This window comes from Nannospalax galili, unplaced genomic scaffold, assembly GCF_000622305.1.
Source record: "Nannospalax galili isolate Female #2095 unplaced genomic scaffold, S.galili_v1.0 scaffold1024, whole genome shotgun sequence".
Lineage (NCBI taxonomy): Eukaryota > Metazoa > Chordata > Mammalia > Rodentia > Spalacidae > Nannospalax > Nannospalax galili.
In genome coordinates, this window is record NW_008351455.1 from 1,055,740 (window position 1) to 1,078,708 (window position 22,969).

At 41.1% G+C, this 22,969-nt stretch overlaps 1 protein-coding gene across 3 annotated transcripts in view; it reads right to left on the reverse strand.

Moving 5' to 3' along the window:
* Positions 1-17,880, reverse strand: part of Rftn2 (raftlin family member 2) — a 75,493-nt gene extending 57,613 nt beyond the window's left edge. For 2 of the 3 annotated variants that reach the window (XM_029553624.1, XM_029553623.1), the window contains exon 1: positions 16,522-17,191. In XM_029553624.1, coding sequence (XP_029409484.1) covers positions 16,522-16,660 — 139 coding nt within the window. In that variant the 5' untranslated portion in view covers positions 16,661-17,191. Of the gene's footprint in view, positions 1-16,521; positions 17,192-17,860 lie in introns of those variants that run through there. The other variant, XM_008848300.3, reaches the window with a different exon arrangement.
* Positions 17,881-22,969: the final 5,089 nt, after the last annotated feature.

Genomic DNA, 22,969 nt, shown 5'->3' on the forward strand with positions numbered 1-22,969 from the left:
CTTAAAGCAATACTATGATGTCTTATAAGTTCTTTTTCCAATTGAAGAGATTTAGGATTTCATTTGAGTGACTATATTTCCTTTAATAGATATTGAAGGCATATATCAAAATAATTGTAAAAGCCAATAGTTTTATGACTGAACAAGATAAGATGCATGATTTATTAAAAATATAATTTATTCAATAGCTGGGCATGGTGGTGCACGCCTTTAATCCCAGCACTCGGAAGGCAGAGGCAGGCGGATCTCTGTGAGTTCAAGGCCAGCCTGGTCTACATAGTGAGTTCCAGGACAGCTGGAGCTACAGGGAGACCCTGTCTCAAAAAGACATATATATTTAATCCCAGCATTTGGGAGGCAGAGGCAGTGTGTGTATAATTTATTCAAGGCCAGCCTGGTGTACATACTGAGTTCCAGGCCAGTTGGGGCTAAAGGGAGACAGGGTCAATATATATATATATAATTCATACAAATCTAAAAACTAAAAATGGTAGAAATTCTATTTGCTAGGCAGAAATTATTAGAAAACAATCTAGATGTAGATGAAATTTAAAAGCAAAATTGCTATGCAATTGAAGCATCCCTTCAAGGAGAGCAGATCTAATATACTATTGTGTAGACTAAACTAGTAAAAGGAAAAGAAGTATGTAATTTGGGAAAATGCTTTTAAAATTTTAGAAGTATTCACTTAAATGGCATTCTGTGATATTTCTTATTTTATGGAGAATGATTAAGGATTTATTATATACAAGAAGGCCTGTAGTTGATTATCTTTTGAGTAAGAAAACATATGAAATTAATTCCAGGTGTGGGCTGGGCTGGCCTTGTGTTCATACAGCCAGTGGAGTCCAGCACAGAACTGTTGCTGATTGCCTGGACACAGGAAGGAAGTTAAGAAGCAGATGAGGAAGAAGGGCAGAGGAAATCCCCTTACATTAATATCCACATGATGAAACAATTCCACCACCAGTGGTTACTCAAGCCAGCGTCTCAAACTAAAACGAAGCACTCACCAGCATGGATCCATATTCTTCAATTTTCGTTGTTTCCTGGATTTATACTAATGTTCTATCTAATATATTTTCTTCATTGTTATAAATAGAGATGAAAACAAAGAGAATGACCCTGGACTTTGAAGAAACATCTGGGCTTCTATGTAAACATCCCAGCATCTGTCTGTGTGGTAATCACTTCACCATTCATTTGGCTGGATTCATTTTGTATTTGGACTACCAACAAAGGAACGGAAAAACTAGAAAATAAAGTGGAACAGACTCAAGACTAAGGAATAAAATACAACGTAAATGTGTTTTTGGAACCACGTGCTAATTCTACATAGTTTTAAAGAAAATGACAGTCTTTCAGTGGATTCCACAGCATACAACAGGAAGTGGAGCTGCTCAGCATGACACAACATCTCCTGTCTGGCCGCACTGTGTCCTCCTTTCACTTTCACAGCTTGCTTTGATCTGTTGAAACCACTTGGACTTTCTGAACCTGTCACTGTTTCACGCCAGAAGGCTTTCATTCCTTCCCTGTTCCCCAGGGAATTAACCATGCCTTCCTTAGTGCTGTGCATACTGAAATATGACTGCTCAACTGAGAATTCCTTCAGGGTAAGAAACCACCATATTCGCATCTTGCTATCACATATTCCTTAGGCCATCATGTTAAACAGAAACATCCTCTGTTAGGGCAATTAAGAGGGAAATGAGGGGCTAGAGAGGAGGTGGCTCAGCTCTTAAAAGCACTGGCAGCTCTTGCAGAGGACCTGGGTTCAGTTTCTAGCACTCACATGGTGGCTAATGATCATCATCAGTAGTTCCAGAGGGAGTCTAATCCCTCTTCTGGCCTCTGTGGGCTCAGGCCTGGATATGATGTACATACATACATGCAGGCGGACAGTTGTACACATAAAATTAAAAAAAAAATCTTTAGGGCCTGGAGAGATGGCTCAGTGTTTAAGAACAGTAGCTCCTCTTTCAGAGGACCTGGGTTCAGTTTCCAGCACATGGTAGGACCATCCGTAACTCCAGTTCCAAGGGGATGCCCTCCTCTGGCCTCTGTGCACATTGCATGCACATGGTGCACTTATATACATGCAGGGAAAACACTCATACACATAAAAAATTTCAAAAAAATCTTTAAAAAAAGGAGGCAAAATTCTTGCACAAAGGAAGAAAAGCAATCACTGTTAGCTAGGGGAAATAAGAAACAGGTTAGTAAATTCAGGACCAATTATCCAGTAGGGAAAAGGCAAAATAGCAAAATCCCAGGCAGTGCTGTGGAACTGCTTTTCTTTGTTTTGATCATGAAAGTGAGGGTGGGCAAGAACACAGTGAGCAGCAGCCAGTTCTATTCACTTCAGAGGACTCTAGCCTGAGGCTCCACCTTATGTTAACCATAGCACAGTGAGAAGAGCCACATTGCAGATGAAGTAAAAAGTAGTGATGTGACATCCAGTTTAATTTGGCTCCATTTTGGAGCAGAATTTGGAGACATTTGGGACAGGTTTTACCAAAGTCAAAGAATGATTTATGCCTACAATCCTAGCACTTGAGAGGCTCAGTCACAAAACTAAGTTTGAGGCCAGCCTGGGCCCTAGGACCGAATGGGAAAGGGTTTGGGATTTAATGAAGAGAAGGAGGGTGGTTTTCATGGAAGTGTTTCTGGCTGGCCTGGCTTCTCTTACTGGCTTGGTGGCAGTCATTATGAGGTCACATGCTACCTCACCCAGTCTGCTTTCACATCACTGCCTGGAAGGAAATCTCAGAAACTAGGAACTTAGGGATGGGAAGTCCTGTTCCCTGGTGTCTTCGGTTAGAGTTCACAGCAGTTTTGGCAGCTGGCTTCACTGTGAGTTCTCTGTGGAGAGTGGACAGGTCCAGAAGCCAACATGTGAAAGGTATTTATTGAGCTTAAACAGGCACCCAAATTGCTGCTACACATAGGATATTTAAAAATGTTTCAGTTCTTTTATTTTTACCATAAACTTAACAGTTAAGAAGCAGATGAGGAAGGACAGAGGATATCCTCTTACATAAATATCCACACACCATCAGTGGGTACTCAAACCAGCTTCTCAAACTAAAACGACGCACTCAACAGAAAGCTATGCAAGCCAGCATGGATCCATTTCCTCCAATTTTCGTTATCTTTTAGATTTAAATGAATATTTCTAATTTCTTTTCTTCAGTTTTATGAATAGAAATGAAAAGAAAGAAAATGACCCTGTTCTACCTAGCTAAGAAGTACAAAGGAGGTGCTCGAGGGGTGGCGCAGCAGTTAAGACCACTGGCTGCTCTTGCAGAGGACTGGGGTTCGGTTCCCAGCACCCACATGGCAGCTAATTTAAATTGTCCATAACTCCAGTTCCAGGGGATCTGACACCTTCTGACCTCCATGGGCATTGCATGACACGGGTACACTTACATACAGGCAAGAAAAACACTCATACACATAAAACATAAATAAATAAAAATTAAAAAAATTTAAAAAAAGTACAAAGGGCCTTGGTATGGCTCTGCTTTTATCCCAAAATTTGGGAGACTGAGGAAAGAGGAATGCTGGAATTTAAGGCCAGACTACTACATAATGAGTTCTAGACTAGCCTGGGCTACAGAGTGAGACCTTGTCTCAAATAACATAAAAACAAGCAAAAATTACAAAGGAAAGTATTTCAGTAAAGAATCATTTGATAATGACAAAGTCCTATGGAAGTGCAGTGGCATCTGTGTTGTTGGCTCTAAAAGTTGTGTGTTGTCTTTCTGAAAAATGATGCAAGAAAATAATGATTTCCTTGTGGTTTTCCTTCGTTATCTAGCAAGGTAGACAGCAACATGAAAGCTTAAAAACCAATGAATGTCTGTTTTACTTTTATAATACCACCTTCATCCTTAAAGATTATATGTCCTAGGGCTGGAGAGATGGCTCAGTGGTTAAGAGCACTGAGTGCTCTTGCAGAGGACCCGGGTTCTATTCCCAGCACCCACATGGCAGTTCTGAACCCTCCTTAACTCCAGTTCCAGGGGAATCTGAAGCCCTCTTCTGACCTCTGCAGCACTGCGTGACACGGGTGCACTCACATACATGAGGCAATACACTCATACACATAAAATAAAAATAACAAATAAAATATAAAAAAGGATTATATGTCCTTCTGGAAGTAAATCATAGTGGGGATGGGGGTGGGGTGCACAGAAATGTGAATATATTTAATGCCACTGGATTATAAACTTATTTTTGTTTTATGTGTATGAGTGTTTTGCTTGCATGTATGTAAGTGCACCTGCGCTTGTAATGCCCTTGGAGACCAGAAGAGGCCTCAGATCCCCTGGAACTGGAGTTCAGGGTGGTGGCTAGCTACCATGTGGGTGCTGGAAAATGAACCTGGGTCCTCTGCAAGAGCAGCCAGTGCTCTTAACTGCTGAAGCATCTCTCCAGCATCTGGATTATAAATTTATAATCGCCTAACATGGTGCACTTTATGCCATGTTTGTTGGTTTTTTGGTTTTTTTTTTTTTTTTTTTGTTTTTTTTTTTTTTTTTTTGTTTTTTTTTTTTTTTTTTTGTTTTTTTTTTTTTTTTTTTGAGACAGGGTCTCCCTGTAGCCCCAACTGGCCTGCAACTCACTGTGTAGACCAGGCTGGCCTCAAACTCACAGAGATTCACTTGCCTCTGCCTCCCAAGCACTGGGATCATCACAACAGCTGTTTTTGTTTGTTTTGAGACAGGGTCTCTCTGTAGCCCCAGCTGGCTTGGAACTTATTTCCATAAACCAGGCTGGTGTTAACAGAGAACCACCTGCTGCTGCCTCCCAAGTTCTGGGATTAAAGGAGTGTACCATCATGCCCAGTACACTTTATGCCAAGTATATTTTATTTTAAGAATACAATATTATATGTTAAAGATTTTTAAAATTTCATATATATTATCAGTACATAACATATTTAAGCATATGTAAGGGTAAAAACACATGCAGTTTATCACTCTAGCATTAAGAAAAAAAGATTTATTATTTTTATTTTATGGGTATGTGTGAGGGCTTGTGTACCATGTGAGTGCAGATGCCTGTGGAGGTCACAAGAGGGCATCAGGTGCCCTGGAAGTGGAGTTACAGGTGGTTGTGAGCTGCCCAGTGTGGGCGCTAGGAACGGAACCAGAGTCCTCAGCACAGTTATACAGTGTTAAGCATATGCTTGTTATTGTGAAACAAAGCTCCAGAACATTTTTAACTTGCAAAATTAAAGCTTTTTACCCATTAGCTTCCCATTCTCCCCTTTCCCAGGTGCTGGCAGCTACCATTATATTCTGTTTCTGTAAAAGAGGCCACGTGGATACCTAATATAAGTTGAATCATACAGATTAGTTTCTTATTTCATTTAGCAAAATGTCCTTAACTTTTATCCAAGATGTAGCATGTGTCAGGTTTTCCTGCCTTTTTAAGATGGAGAAATATTCCATTGTAGTACTACACTGCATTTTGTTTATCTGTCTTCCACGGATGGGTGCCTGGTACTTCTGGGCACCCTCGAATGTTGCTGTGAGCTTGAGTGTATAAGCATCTGCTTCAGACTCTGCTTTTGTTTTAGATCTGCACCTAGAAGTGGACTGCTGAGTCACAGTGTACAAAGGTTCCAGTTTCCCCACATCTTCTCAACATTTGCTGATTACAGCCATGTCTCCTTGATTTGTGACTTCTGCTCTGCGTCACTTCGGGGATTCTCCACCCTAGAGCCTGCCCAGGTCTAGACCAGCCATCTAACCCATCTTTAACAGTGCTCAGCCTCCAAGGACACAGAGATGGTGCCGTTCTTCCTCATGATGGTGTCAGGTAGCTTAGGGCTCACTCTGTTAATAGGTTGTTTTCATTGGGACACTGCTGTGAACAAAAGATTTTGGGGCTTGCTGTAAACATGCCATCACCTTTGAAGAAAGTAAACCCAGGAGCAAGAAGGGAACAAGGGACATGGGATTTGTGTGTGTGTGTGTGTGTGTGTGTGTGTGTGTGTGTGTGTACGTGCACATGTGTATACACATGTGTGGGGCCAAGAGGTCGAAGTCAGGTGTCTTTCAGTCACTCTCCACCTCAAATGTGGGAGTTTTGTGGAGAATTTTTCTTCATGTAATTCCCCTGTCTTAATGTTTTCAGCTGTTCTGAAAGGAGACAGGAAGGCTGTTAGGAATGCTTAGCTATTTAATCCTCATTCTGCTTATTGAGAGGAAGGTAGAGTGGTGTATACAGTGAGGAATTTTCATAGGCGCTCACCAGAGTGGGTAATTAGCCTTCAGGATACACTCGGCTTTTGAGACCAAAGCTTTGATTTGACATCCTTACACACAGGGCAGTGATACCAGAGACTATTACCTTTTAAACACTGGAAGCCAAGGGGGAGGCAGCGGTTGTTTTTGTTAGACTTTGAAGCCCTGATGAGGAGCAGCAGCTGTTAGCCTTCTTGCTCACTGTAGCCTCCCCCCGCACATGGCATGCAGTTCTTTCTCAGCTCTTTGGAAGAAGGGACAAATGGTATTGTTTATAGCCTTGATGGGTGTGGCTGGTTACTGTTAAATTAATTACATGATTTGTAAAAGCTTTGTTATATCTTATAGGGCTATTGAGAGGAATTGGTGAAAGAAAACATTTTGCAATTACTTTGAAAATTATACAAATGTCAAGTAAATTTTTATTATTAAAATTAAAACATGGGGCTGAAGAAATGGCTCAGTGGCTAAGAGCACTGGCTGTTCTTGCAGAAGACTGGGGTTCAATTCCCAGCACCCACATGGCAGCTAACAACCGTCGGTAACTCAAGTTCCAGGGATCCAATGCCCTCTTCTTACCTCCATGGGCCTTGCACAACATGGGTGTACTTACACACGTGCAGGCAAAACACTCATACACATAAAACAAAACAAAACAAAAATTAAAAACATAAAATTAAAACATGTTGAAGATTGGGCAATATTCCTTTCTTTATGCTTAAAGCTTCTAAAATATCCATAGATATTTTTTAATGCTCCTTTGCTTAAAAGCTTCAAAGATGAAGATCAAATTTTAAAGAGCAAGTCAGTGGACAAAGGTGGCACATGCTTGTAATCCCTCCATTTGGGAGGCCAAAACAGGAGGATTGCCATGAATTAGTTCTCAAACAGCCTGGGCTACATAGTGAGTTTCAGGTCAGCCTGGGCTACTGAGTCTCAAAAACCAAAACCACCAAAAAGTTACCTTTTTGTCCCATTCCACTATAAAGCTAAGAACTTGTTAAATATTTAAAGTTATGCTCTGGTGATGTAATTCTATGAAAATGGCCCAAACCATACATATTTCTTTCTACCAATTTACCTCTGAAGATTGGTATGTAGTTATGTAAAATATTAAAAAAAATTGTTTCCTCAAGTAAAAATGAAATGTGCAGGAGCAGAGAGATGGGTCACACAAGTACACTTACATACATACAGGCAAAACCCCCATAAACATAAAATAAAAAATAATAAATAAAATATTTAAATAAAATAAAAAAATGTGCAAACACCAGCAAGTGATATAATCACATTTTCAAAGGGGAATTGACTGGCAACCTGCATGGTCCAGATAGTAGTTGTAGAAAGGACTAATAAGAACATATATCAGGGCTGGAGGGATGGCTCAGTGGTTAAGAGCATTGGCTATTCAGTTCCCAGCACCCACATGATCACTAATAACTGTTCACAACTCCTGTTCCAGGGGATTGATGACCTCTACTGGCCTCCAGAGGAATTGTATGTCTGGGTCCTTTGGAAAAGCCCCGTTCTCTTAATCACAGAGCCATCTCTCCAGGCTCTCTCTCTCTCTCTCTCTCTCTCTCTCTCTCTCTCTCTCTCTCTCTCTTCTCTCCTTTAAAATGAAAATGGCTGTCTTTGAAGTCACACAATACACTTAATTAAAGTGTATAACATGGCAGTTGTTTTCCTTTTCTTTTTTCTTATGTTTTGAGACAGGGTCTCCAGTTGCCCAGGCTAGACTTGAATTTCGGATGATTGTCCTGCCTCAATCTCTTGAGTGCTAGGATTACAGGCATGTGCTACCCTGCCTGGCATGGAACCCATGAAAGATGGAGTCATAGCAGCTTGGGAACCCTGCAGCCTTCCCTTCCCGATTTTCTCCTTCCTATACTGAAGCTCCTCCCATTCTGTTTTATGTGCTGCTTCCAGAGAGATCTCAGAATTTCCTCTTCCTTCTGGTTCATCCTGTTCAGCCTTGTTTGATTTATCCTGGTTCACTTCCTACTCAGTCTTGCCTTTGTATTCTCTTCTCTGGAGGGCAGGCATAGCACACAAAAGAAAATAGTATAAAACATACTTAAAAATGCCAATACTTGAGTAGCTATTATTTTCTCAAAAATTGGAAAGTGGCCTGCATGCCACAGACCTCCCATTCCATCTTTCCTGTCTCAGTTCTCTCTTTCCTTAGCAGTACCTTGACTTTCCAGCAACCATTCCTTGATCTTGTTTTAGTTTACTACCTGAGAATGCAGCCCTCACCTCTACAACGCAGCATGGTAACTGCAGTGTTGGGGGCTAAGGGAGAGACGGTGTGTGCTAGTCAAGTGCGCCATCCCAGTGTGCAGATGTTTTGAGCTTTATGTAAATGGACTCATACAGTGTCTACTTAGTATGTGTCTGCATTCAGCATTGCGCTGGTGAGATCTGGCTGTGGAGCTGTGCAGTTACAGCTGTTATATTGCGGTATAATAGTGGCAAACGGTGGCCATGGTGTTCGGCTGCTCTAGCGTGACTGTGCAGAGTTGAGCAGGTGTGACCGAGGCCACGTGGCTCATAAAGCCCACCACTGTTTACAGTCTGGTCCTTCACAGGAAGAGTCAGCTGACATGCAATGCTGTGGTCCCCTGTGTGCATATACCACAATTTATTTTCCTGTCCCCTTGGTTTGGCAGCTGTCTGTTGCTTGTACTTCTGTGGACATCCTTGGGTGCTCCACAGTACGTATGTACACTGGGTAGCTCTTCAGCTAAGTAAAAAATGTCAGACTGTTTTTTCCCAAATAGTTATAAATTTTTTGGTACTTGTCATTGATAATCTTTAAAAACTGTAGTCATCGAGGTGATTTGTAGTGCTATTCCACAGTGGTTTTAACATGCATTTTCTTGATTGGTAATGAGCTCCAAAACCGCTTTCTATGTTTGTGGTCCATTTGGACTTCCTATTTTGCCTGTCCAAGTCCCTTGTGCATTTTGTTACTGGGCTGCCTTTTCCTTATTGACTTGTGGTGATTTAAATATTTTAGATACAAGCCTTTATCTGAGTCTCATTCCTTTACATGTTGGGTGAAGTGGCACTTCTTTTTTTTAAAAAGATTTTATTTATTTTTATGCGTATGAATATTTTGCCTGCACGTATATAAGTGCACCACGCATGCTCCCGCTGAGGTCGGAAGAAGGCATTGTTGGATCCCCTGGAACTGGAGTCACTGACAGGTGTTAGCTGCCATATGGGTGTTGGAAACCAAACCCCGGTCCTCTGGAAGAGCAGTAAGTGCTCTTAACAGTTGAGCCATGAAGGGGTGGCTCTTTTAAGGAGCCTTTCTGGACCCTCAGGTCAGAGAGCTCTTCCATAGCCTTTGTAGACCACAGGCTGCACAGCAGGGTACAGGGTGCACACTGTAGCTTTGTGTTTGCTCCTAGTTTCTGTCGCTTGGACACGTCCTCAGATGTAGGCTGCTAAAGTGCTGGGAACCAGGCTTTTAAAATCTTCTATTCCAGCTCTGTTTGCACAGGAAGTGCTCCGTGAGCGCTCCTAGAAAAACCCAATCCTATGGATAGAGGGAGCAGAGCTAGAAGCCGCGAAGTGCAGAGTGCGCAGAAGTGCACACGCATTGTTTCCCACCGGAGAGGACGGCAGTTGCACTCAGTGTCTAACAGAGGCCTTTTGTTTTTGATTTTTTGAGTCAGGGTCTCATGTAGCTCAAGCTGTCCTCAAACTTGCTAGGTAGGTAAGAATGATTGTGAACTACTGATCCTCCTGTCTGTACCTCCCGAGTGTTGGGATTACACGTGCACCATCATGCAGTGCTGGGGATCCAACCTAAAGCTTCACACATACTAGACAAGCTCTACCAACTGAGCTACATTGTCAGGTCTCGGACATTTTTTAAAGTGGATCAGCTGTATGCTATTATTAGAGAGCTCTTCCTCTCTGGGTTCAGAATGGAATTCTTTCCCACAATAGTCTGGATTTGCAAGGTTTGTTATTTTTCTCAGCCAAGCTATGTCATCATTTCAAACATAATGGAACACCTTATATAGTTTTTGTTTTTCATGTAGTAAGAAGGAAGAATAGAGAGCATATTGATATGCAATCAGAGTCAGTCATTTTTATCACTAATTTCTTCTTATGTAGCACCTTAACATTTAAAAATCCTTTGATTGCATTGGGGAATGCCCAAGAAATTATTAGACTGATATAGTTCTAAAATTTAACTTGGTCTTATTTCTCTCCCCCTCATCCCTTTTCTTTCTGTATGATAGGGTCTTGCTGTGGAGCCTAGGGTGCCTCAAGGCGGGACTTGCAATCCTCCTGCCTCAGCCTTCCTAGTGCTGAGATTATAGGCATACACCAACGTATCTGGCTTTTTCTTTTTAAATCTTCTTCTGACAAAGCATCAAGCCTTGCTGATATTTACTGCATTCTCTGCAGTGTTTCATCCTTCCTCCTCCTCCTCCCCCTCCTCCTCTTCCTCATCTCTCTCTCTCTCTCTCTCTCTCTCTCTCTCTCTTTTTATGAGGCAGGGTCTTACCATGTAGGTCCCAGTTGGCTTGGAATTAACTATGTAGACCATCCCAAGCTTACTTCCATCACATGGGGATCTGGGGATCTGCCTGCCTCTTCCTCCCAAGTACTGGGATTAAAGGCATATACTATCATGCACAGCTCACCTTAGTTTTTTGAGATAGCATCTTTCACTGAACCTGGAGCTCATTGATTCAGCTCCTCTGGTTGGCCAGTGAAACCCAGAGATTCTCCTGTCTCCACTGACCCAGTGCTACCATCACAGGCCTCCTTTTAAGTGGGTGCTGGGGAAGTTAGATTGCCATGCTTGTACAGCAAGCACTTTACTGACTGAGCTATCCTCTCAGCCCAACAAGCCTTTAGAGTGATTCATTCTCCATAGAACTGAATCTTAATTCTTTCAAGTCAGAACTTAACATGCTCTTGTTTCTGACCACATTTTCCACTTCTGTAGAGAGCTCACTTCTGGGCTTCCCTACTTCTGACTGTGTATCAGCTTCTTTCTAGGCTTGTCTAAGCCCTACTTTTTCTTCAAGGATAAGCTGAAGCTCTAACTCAAGTTCCTTCTCTTTTTTTCTAGTATAGCGTGGAATTTCCTCCAGTTTGTGCTGTGTATTGTGATTTTTTTTTATGCATGCATGCAATACAAAGGTATTGACCATTGTGTGTGCCAAACACTGCTAGACACGAGGAATATAAAATAGATAAGAAATAATTCTCCTGTCACTGAGAAGTTCATAATCTTGGGCTGTTTGACCAAGTGGAATAAAAAATATTGGAGGGCAGAAACTGTCTTAATGCTCTTTGTTGTTTTTAAAATTATTTTTATTTTATTTTATTTTATTTTTTGGTTTTTTAAGTGCACCCATGTCATGCAATGCCTATCAAGGCCACTTGAACTAGAATCCTCAGCTCTGGGACTTTTGAGTTTTAAGAAAAAAAATACATAACATCAAAACAAAGAGGCTGGAGAGATGACTCAGTGGTTAAGAGCATTGACTGCTCTGTAGAGGACCCAACACCCACACGGTGCTAAGAGCCATCTCTCCAGCCCCCTATTTTTTGGTCTTTTGAGACAGGGTCTCCCTGTAGCCCCAGCTGGCCTGGAACTCACTATGTAGGCTAGGCTGTCCTTGAACTCATAGAGATCCACCTGCCTCTGCTTCCCAATTGCTGGGACTAAAGGCGTGCACCACCACGCCTGGCATTTATTATTTTTATTTTATATGTGTGCATGTATTGCCTGCATGTATGTAAGTGCACCCATGTCCTGCAATGCCCAAGGAGGACAGAAGAAGGTGTTGGATTCCTTGGAACTGGAGTTATGGACAGCTGTTAGCTGCCATGTGGGTGCTGGGATTCAAACTTAGGTTTTCTGCAAGAACAGCTAGTGTTCTTAACCATGGAGCCAGCTCTCCAGCACCCTTAATCCTCTTTGTATTTCCAATGTTAACCAGTATTTTCTATAGTATCCATGTGTTTTTATTGCTGTTAATGATAATCAACAAATAGCTTTTGCTAATAATAATAAGCTAAGCTAGCAAAATTTTACCCCATATATTTTCTGTAAATCTACTATAAGTGCAAATAAGGAGGCTGCCATTCATCCTTCTGGTGCATTTTAGTGCTACAGAAACTCTTTTACTCAAAAGCTACAAATGTAGCAAAAACCCTTAAAGCCTTCTGGGGTTATATAAGGAGGTAAAGGAACCCCTTTGAACCATCTGCAAAGTTAAACTTTTCAAGGAGAAATTGTATACCATTCATATATAGATATTATACACTCTCATATATGATATGTGTAGATAACATCAAATTTTCAGTGATAAACAGAACTCATAAGCTCTACCTTGTCATAATGTGATAAAAAAATCACTAGTATATAACAATTCAGAAAAAAAAATCACAAAATTTGTAGTAATTGCTTTTGGCAGTACTGAAGATTGAACCCAGGGCCTCATGCATGCTAGGCAAGCATGTTACTACTGGGCAAGTTGCCCATACCATAAAAAATTATAGTGAAGTCTTACTAGTGTAATTGGTAGATCTGGCAAAAATCTATAAAAATTCAACCTGCATGGATGAGTCCTCAAGTTTCTTGAAAGGCCTTAAGTTTTAGTTTTTTTCTATAGTCTCTAAAATTCCCAGCATAGCAGTATGCAGAGGATCTACACAAATGAATAACTTTGTGATCAAGATAAGGCAAAGGCATACGAATCATTGAAATGAACATATATTTAACCAATAATTGTCATGTATCAAAGGAGAAATGCAGGAATTATTTTAATACCTCAACAGGTTGATTAAAAAATTCCCTGTGTGAGTTGGGTTTAGAGAAGGGAAGAGACACAGCCTGTCCCCAGCTTTGGAGACAGATGTGTTCTCACAGGAGGGACAATAACCAGAAACTTTTATTAAGTGCTTACTAAGCACCAGGCACCTCTCCCAGTAGGTAGTCTTTTTCACCTCCTCTAATCTTTAAAACAACTGGATGGCATAAACAGCAATACAATGGCCATTTTATGGATGAGGAAAGAGATACAGTAGTTTAAAAACTACTCCAGTGGTGAAAAAACATGGATTCATGATCCAGGAACTCTATGACTCCAGAGGCCTGTATGCCCAATCATTATGCAAATATTTCCTTTGTTGAGATGTAAGGAACAATTGGAAGACTAAAAAGAACAAACAGGGGGAAAGTGAAGAGAGTAAGAGAACATGAAGAGCACTAGAGGGGACGCTGGGACGCTGGGGGGTCCAAGGTATTCTGTTTCCTGTTTCCTCACTCTGTCTCTGTGTGTGTATGTGTGTGTGTGTGTGTGTGTGTGTGCGTGCGTGCGTGTGTGTGTGTATGTGTATGTGTGCATGCATGTGTAGGCCAGAGGTTGATGTCTGACGTCCTCCTCAATCACTTTCCATCTTCTTTATTGGATAGGGTTTCTCATTACATTTGGAGCTCACTGATTGCCTAGGCTGGCTGGACAGTAAACTCCAAGAATCTGCCTGTCTCTGCCTCCCTGGCATTTGGATTATTGATGGGTGCACCTAGCTTTTATGTGGTGTTGCAGATCCAGACTTAGGTCCTCATATTTGTGCAGCAAGCATTTTACTGAACCATCTCCCCAGGCCCTGAATGGATGTTTGAATGTGAAGGTGGAAACTAGAGTGATAGTGAGTTTATCCATGATAGAGGGGACAACCTCAAGCCATTCAGCATTAGAATAACTGACATTTCATTCTTCTACAACACATATGACCCATGCAAGCTTTGTTCAACAGATTTTTCAATGAAAATTGTGATTGGGGAAGGGGAGAAAATAGAAATGAATAGGAAATAAATTGTTCAAGATGATTGTAACATGACACAGGGACTGGGAATTTTTAGTCTCCTCTTGGTCTCAGTTCCATGGCTTTTGTTTGGAAAAAAACTGAGGAATGTAAAGTTAAGAGACACGTTCATTGTGAGCACACACAGCTGTCACTGGGCCATTTTATTTCTTCTGAGCCTGTTCACTGCGAGACAGTCTGACAGGCAGAAGCTGCCTCCATTCACCTCTCCTCCCAGCAATCCCAGGAAGGAACTGCCAGTGCCAAGCAGAAGGCTGCCATGCTTTAGCCCACCCTGACTCACTGTCACAGGCACTGAGTGGCAGGCAGGTGGCTGTCAGAGACAGGAGGGCAGAGGCAGGGAAACTATGAACTGGAAGGGGGTGGTGGAGCTGGGCTGGCACAGAGTCCTGGCTTCGGGAGCAAAAGCAAAGGCAAAGACCAAAACAAATGAGCAAACAAAAACCCCAAACAAAAACATGTGGGAGAACTGGAGAGAAATGGGGCACCAGGAGATCAGGCGCCTGTACCAAATAGGAAACAGATGCCACTTTAAAATAGGTGCCTGCTTTACATGTTAGCGTCTGTACACCAGGCTCATGCCTACACTCTGCAATGATGGAATTACCTTCTTGCAACACCTGGAGTGGAAGGTGGAGACTAGACTCCTTTCATAGATAAAAAGGTTTCTGATAATGACAAAATCAAAATGTTCAATAAAGTGGCATATCTTTTTGATTTAAAGATAGCTGCTTTTATACAAATTTGTTTGAGATGCATTTTTGGGAAGAGATGAACCAGAGAAATTTCAGGTTCTTTAAAGTTCTATGATCCTAATGGTGAATTGTGATTAAAATCTTAAGGTGCAGATGAAAATAGCACCAGCCTAAACTTTATGAATGAATTAAGAGTATATGTTTTTGCATTTTATGGATTTACCCAAATCAGTCCATATTGATAAGGAAGAGCAATAGGGCAAAACCAACACGACGAAAACACCTTGTCACAAATATTTTCCCAGATGATTTTTTAAGTGTGCAAAAATTCATGTGATTACATGGCTATTTGTCCATCACCATTAATCTCAATCCATTTTAAACTCACAACGAAGAATAAAATTAAGAATATTGACTTGTCTTCTTTAGGTAGCCTTATCCTTACTTTGGTCCTTCGATAAAAATAGGCATTTGAACTATATTCAAAACATAGGTACAGATTTTATGTGTCTTGGGGAGGGATTCTGCTTGCTGGCCAGCTCAATTTTTGACAAAGAAAAATGGGCTGCTCTTGCTTCTTGCACAAAGATGCACTGTTTCCAGAGCGAATCAAAAAAAAAAAAATCCCTTTTTCCAAGGGAAAAAAAAAAAAAAAAAAAAAAAAAAAAAAAGCTGGGGGAAGGGAAGGGTAGAATTGAGAATTTGTGTTTAAGAAAAAAAATTAAGACAACATTGAATAGGATAATTTAGTCAGTACAAACTCTATGAACTGATGAAATGTATGACTTGTGAAAATTAAAAATAGACTTTGAAATAAGAATTTAAGATGCTAATATTTGGAGATATTATCAGCAAGCCAGTTTCTCTAAATTCCATTTTTATTTTTAGCACATCATAATTAAAGACACAGTTCTTTTAAAATGCTGGTCAGTCCATGTAGTTCTAACAGCGTTCAAAGTTTCCATAAGGACCAGGCTAAGCCTCAGCGAGGTGGAGGTGCCTGGTCCTTGGCTGTCCTGCCGTCTGGGCTTGTTTATTTGTGTTTCCAACTTTCTGCAAGAGAGTTTCTCTGTTAGGGACCCAGCACAGAGCAAAGGAAGAGTCTCACAGCAGGCTACCTTTTTTTCTTTTTCTTTTTTTTTTAGACTATATTTTCAGACTTTCGTTTGGCCAAACATATCAAATGAGTAAAACAATCACAAACTTCAACACACTTGGCCACCCATGGCAGAATTGTCTCAGTGAAGTTTCCCACAATTTGATACAAGTGGTACAGCACACATGTAGGACAGCACACACGTAGAACAGCACACATGTAGTACAGCACACATGTGGCTGTCCTGCGCCTTTCAAATCTTTTTTCACAACACAAGCTGTCAAAGCTATAGCTATTTGGGCTGGAAATCAAACATTTACCTTGAACCCTTCCACAAATAAGTATTTTGATTTAAAAACGAAAGGAATATTTCCAAGAAGTTTTCCTAATTTTTTAAAGCACATATGAGCTATGTTAAAAAAATAACAAGCAAGCAAAACAAACAACCAAACAAACAAAAAAACCTCCCCCAATACAATTAAGAAACAAAGCATTATTGTTAGATGGACTAAACAATCTCATTATGAAGAAGAGCTTAAGAATTCACAAGTCTAAACATTAGTAGTCTCTTATTTTCGAAACATTTAACAAAGAGTACCTTGTAAAGTGAAATCCAGCAACACATATTCATAAGCAAATTCCGTCTTTGTTTCCACTTGCGGTCTCTTCAGGGTAGAAAATATTTTTCCAGGGCTGCTATCATCGGGGTCTTCTAGCTTTCTAAGTCCGCACCCCATGGCAAAGTCTGTAAGGAATTAAATTGCAGGAAAGGGGAGGGAGAGCAGCAAATTCTCCTGTTTAAGCTGCAAAAACAAAGTTACAGACTTAACTGCTTTGGTTTGGTTTTCAGCTAAATCATAGAAAGCCAAAAAGAAAACGTCCAGGTCCAAAGCGAGACGTTGAAGACTTTTACTATCCATTTTTCTGAAAAGTTACTGAGCCCATGGTTCAGTTCCAGTTCCTGGAGGCTGCGCTTGATCTTAGCTCGAAAGCTGCTACAACTTAGCGGAGAATTTCCATGCCACGTCAATTTACAGCCAGCCAGCCCCCTACCAGAGTTCTGTCGCTCAGGGCACCAAAAGGGCTTTGTCTCTCCCAGCTGGCTGGATGGAAAAGGAGGTGTCCAGAAACGGAATTTAAAGGCAGAAGTGCACCTCGGATGCAATTATCTACAAATAGAAGATATATTCAGACATAGTGCATATGATTTTTTTCCACTCTTCTGTCCTGTGCTCACCCTCCCTCGTCTCTGCTACTACCAAGAAACCGAGAGAGAGAGAGAGAGAGAGAGAGAGAGAGAGAGAGAGAGAGAAGAGAGAGAGAGAAATGAATAATGAAAAAAATTGAATTGATTCTCAACGTCTTTGGAAATCAGTTCCAGAGAGGAAGTCAGAGGAAGTTTATGAGGAAACTCTGGAATCCAAAAGGAGAAAAAAAAAAAAAAAAAAAAAAAAAAAAAAAAAGAAAGAAAAGAAAGGAAGGAAGGAAAATCACTTTAATCTTACATAGCACTTTTGAAAATTTCTATATGGAGTTTTTCTTTGTTGTAAAACTTATGTGCTGATTAAAACTGACAAGTATACAAAATATATTAAGATATTTTCATAAAAAGACTTTTTTCTTGGGGAAGAGGAGAGAATAATGGCATGAATATGATCAAAGTATGTTGTATAATATACAAAATTGTCATTAATGCAGCTCATTATTTTGTTCAATTAGCATGCACTAATAAAAAAAGAAATAAAAATAGTTAAATAGAAAAAAACCTTTACTTAATTGTAAAGGAGAGCCAGCTACATGGATAATTAATTTTCCGTCACACCCTTCATTTAAAACACTGTTATTAGAGGATTCATGGTGTCAGCTGATAGAGCACGTCTACAGGACTCAAAATATCCTTAACTCAAAAAAAAAAAAATTAGAAACTTGCCATTTACCTGAGGGCAAAAATACTTTGCAAGGATAGAGTTGTGATTCCTGTTTATATATTGCATTGTGTCCTGTGCAGGTCAGTTAGGATGGAGGGCTCAACGTGAGCCCTGGAGGCAGGCCTGTGTTCGAATCCCGCTTCTCAGGTCTACTACAGATGTGATCTTGAACAAATTTCCTGACTTCTTCAAGTTTCAATTTCTTTCCCTCTAAACTGTTCCTAGTGGTAGCTCACAGGGTTGCTATAAAGGCCGAGGGAGAGAATCTTATCTTCAGTTTTAGTGCTACGCCTGGCGATGTATTATTAATCTGTGCACATTCTGAGACGGGGCTAGCAATAGTAATAGGAAGTGATTTGGCCACCACTCCCATTGTTTACAAAATAAACCCTGATCTCATCTGATTCCAGAGAATTCTAGTGTGGAGAGATTTTCAAACACGTTGAAGTGTGCACATGAAAACTCTCAAAGGGAGTGCGTGTAGATAATTTTTTCGAGCACTTCCGTCTTTTGCCTCTTCCTTTTGCCTACTTCCCTTTAAGTGTTTCACTTCTCAGAAGTGTTTTACACAGGAGATAATTTCATAGTCCCCGTGTTAAAGAGACACACAGCCAAGGGAAGGGAATTCTGGGCCAATTCAGTGAAACAGACAGTGTACTGACAGAGTGACTCACTATTTACAAAGCTTCATGCATGCCATTTTTTCACATCCTTTTTTTGTGGGATGGGTTGTTGTATTCACTTACGGTCAAAATGGAATCTCTGCTGGTCACTAGTACCAATCACAGTGCTTGGAAGGTTATTAACTGCCCATTACATTTGTTAAGTGCCTGCCATTTCCAGGCACTCAATAAACACCGGGTACTCAAAATGTCTAAACAGGGTGTATCCCTTAAAGGAACTTACAGTTAAATGGGGAAGACAGTGAATTGCAATGTCATTGTAGTTGTTGAGACAGAGATGCACAGGTCTTATGGCAGTCCAAGGAGGGCCTTCTCAGTGGCCTAGAGGATGATACCCTGGCTGTTTCCAAGGATGAGTAGGTGTAAGCTACAGAAGGTGGGGGCGTGGAGGAAGGAAGCACGTGACCAAAGTCAGCGAATCGTGAAACTGCATGATGCAACTGAGGACCACCAAGCTGTTGAGAATTACTAGAATATAAAAAATGAAAGAAGAAGAAAAGATTAAGATGTGCGGGAAGAAAGGGCTAAGCTGTAATGGGCTTTGAGTGCCACACAGAGTACAAATTCATTCCTATTACTTATGCAGCCATGTGACTGGCTGTCATATATCTCACTCTGCTTCTTTAATGTGTTTTTCTTTGTCTGTTTTTAAACATATGCTTTAGGGGCTGGAGAGAGGGCTCTGCGGTTAAGAGCACTGACTGCTCTTGCAGAGGACCCGGGTTCGATTCCCAGCACCCACATGGTGGCTACGAACCGTCCTTAACTCCAGTTCCAGGGGAATCCAAAGCCCTCTTCTGACCTCCGCGGCATTGCACGACACGGGTGCACTCACATACACGCAGGCAATACACTCATACACATAAAATAAAAATAATAAATAAAATATAAAAAAAACTTTATTGAGTTTTTGTGCATTTCATATAACAGATACTAATCAAATTTAGACCCACTCCACTACCCATACTCCCCCATAGCCCCCCTCATTGAATTTTATGCATTCTGTCATATATATTAAGTCCTATCGAATCAAGCATTTGTGCCCAGATGTCCCTCGGTGCAAGTTCAGTCACTGGAGTCTAGTCAGCCTATCTAGAGTCATACTCTTAAAGACCTACTCTCCCTCACCTAGCAGTAATCAGTTGCCAATAGTTCCTTGACTAGGATTAGAACCTGCTGTTCATTTTCCCAGTTCTGCTCTGGGTTTTTGTCTGACAGAGTCAGCATGATCTTGTGCATTCTGTTACCATTGTTACAACACATGAGCAAGTTCCCAGAGGTCTGAAATCCTCTGTTTCCTTAAGATCATGCACCACCCTGGCTCTTACACTCTTTCTGCCCCCTCTTCTGCAGTGGTCCCTGGGCCCTGGGTGGGTGAGATTTAATATAGTAGTCTTATCTAGGGACACACACTCTGCAGTCTCTTAGTCTCTAAAACTTAGCCAGTTGTGACCTTCTGTGCACATCACACTCTGTTGTATGAGGAACCTTCACCAGTGAGAGTGGAGAGATGGTTTTAATAAGCATTAAGCAATAAAGACATGTAATGAGTTTGTGCTTGAGTTTATATACATCAAGGAAGATTAAAATGACATATTTGAATATTTTATATCTAAATTAAATATTTCTCACTTTGGTGTGAGTTCATTCACTGGAGTCTGTTCATCAGACACCCTTAAAGGAGACTATCTGACATCACTCCCTTAAAGGAGATCAACTCTTCCTCGCTCAGGAGTGATCAGCTGTCAATAGTTCCTTAGCTAAAATTGGGATCTCCTGCCCATTTCTTCAGTTCTATGCTGGGTTTTTGTCTGATTGAGTTTATTTACATGGGTCTTATACATGCTGACATCATTGTTATAAGTTCATATGAACAAGTTCCCAGAGACCTGGAAGACTCTTTTTCCTTATGATCATGCACCACCCCGGCTCTCAGGATCTTTCCACCCTCTTCCACAATGGTCCCTGGGCCCTGGGTGGGTGAGATTTAATATAGTAGTCTTATCTAGGGACACACACTCTGCAGTCTCTTAGTCTCTAAAACTTAGCCAGTTGTGACTTCTGTGTGCATTACATTATATTGTATGAGGGTGCTTTACTGGTGGGAGTTGAGGGATGTATTAGTAATCTCTGAACCCTGTTCTGCTATGTTCCATGAGCCTTAGGTGTAGAAGTTCCTCTGTAGATATGTAACTTAGGGCTGGGTATCTCTCAGACATATATTCTCTGTGTACAGTACCCTCTATCTGTTGGAAAAAGAAACTTCTTTGATGAGTGGTATATGGAATACTTGTATGTAGATACAAGGCTCCATATTTAGCATAGTAAGAAATTTCATTTGTCTAGAGATATGACAGAGATAGGGTTTAGTCATGTGTATTTGGCTGTATTTACAGTAACATCCATGAGTTGCCTCCCATTGAGAGAACTTTAAGTCCAATTAGGTAGCTATTGATTACCCCATTACAGCACCAATAGAGATAGTTTGCTGGGCTACTTGTTGTGGTTATTAGGCTTTACAGCTGGGTTGGACCATTGATTGATTATCTCCTTAGCAGCTTGCATAGTGTCTTCAGGGAGAAGGCTTCCAGGTCAATTCCAGCTCCATTGTTCCATATCCTATGTCCTAGTCTATTTCTCCACTGCTGTGACAAAACACTCTGACAAATACCAACTTGGGGAGGAAAGGGTTTATTCAGCTTACAACTCCCAGGTTGCAGTTCATCAGGGAGCCCAAGGTAGGAACTCAGGGCAGGAACCTGGAAGCAGGAGCTGGAGCACAGGCCATGGAGGAACGCCGCTTACTGGCTTGCTCCTTCAGCCCCTGCTAGGCCTGCTTTCTTATGCAACACAGGCCCACCTGCCCAGGGGTGGCACCACCCACAGTGGGCTGGGCCCTCCCACATCACGCATCAAGAAGATGCCCTTCAGACTTGGCCACAGGCCAGTCCAATAGAGGCAATTCCCTGATTGAGGCTCCCTCAACCCAGGTGTGTCAAGTTGACACTAAAGCTATCCAGCACATCCTATGTCCGAAGTATGTCCTATTTTTGGCAATAGGGTCTTACCTTCAAGTTCCGGGAGGTAATCAAGGGCTGTGGCAATAGCCTGTATTATTTTGGGAGTCTCTTGGACTACCCTGACTAACAACTTGAAGGAATATTTCTCCTGTCTGGCACCGTGTTCCTTGTTATACAGCCTTCAGGTATACACATGCACTCATGTTCAGATATTGTATGTGTATTTTTCAGGGAGTTTTTTAGTTAATACATTTCACTCTGGCTTTTTACACCATCTAAACTTTATCTTCCCTCTCTCTTTCTCTGTCTAACCTCCCTCCTCCTTCCCCAGTTCAAGTACCCCCAGTTTCCCCTTGATAATACTGTCTCCTATTATCCCCCCACCCCTTGAGTTCCTTCTTACACTTTACCCCCATGGTTTCTTTGTATGTCCTTCCTTACTCTCCTCCCAGTTCAATACTTCCATTTCCCCCATTTCCTCTTGGTAATATCTATTTCCTACTATCCCCCTCTCTCTGGCTCTTTCTTTCCTTTTACCTCTGTGCTTTCTCTCCGTTTTCCTGGCTCCTGCTGTTACATCAGGATATATACTCACATATAAGAGATTGGTGTTAAGATTTGCAAATGAGGGAGAACATACATTGCTTTCTTTTTTAAGTCTATGCTACTTCACTTAGTATAACAGTTTCTAGTTCCATTTACTTGAGAATTTCATAATTTTATCTTTCCTTACCACCAAGTAGAACTCCATTGTGTAAATATACCACATTTTCATTATCTATTTGTCAGGAACATTTAGGTTGCGTCTACTTCTTAGCTACTGTGAAAAGAGCAGCAACAAACATGGATGTACAGGTATCTCTTAGTAGGATGAGTCCTTTGGGTATATACCAATGAGTGGTATAACCAGATCTGGAACAGGGACCTCTGGCTGACTAGATTTACCAGAAGGGCAGACAGGGGGGAATGGATGAGGGTGCTGACAACACAGTGGACAGTGACAGGGATGGCAGAGTATGGAGCCTCTAGTGGGAGAGGAAGGCTGTCTATCTGACGAGTTTGTAATCATGCTCAGATGCCAAGGAGCTCAGAAGGTGGGCGACTGTGACCAGTGATAATCACGTATATAGAGATTAGAAATACATGTGAAAATGCCTCAGTGTCAATTGCCTTGGAATGAATTCTTCTGTATGAAAAAAAAAAAGTATCTTCTTGAAGTCCCTCAAATTAAGGTAAAGAATAAGAACAAATCATTCTGGAAGAACGCAAAGGAAAATAGCTTTAGATACTTAAGTGACAATAGAATTTATTCTCATAATTGTTTTAATAGCTTTTGTATAATCCTCATCACTATTATGAGATATAAAATGTATTTATCAAATCTGTAATCATTATGCCAAAAAATCTGAATTACT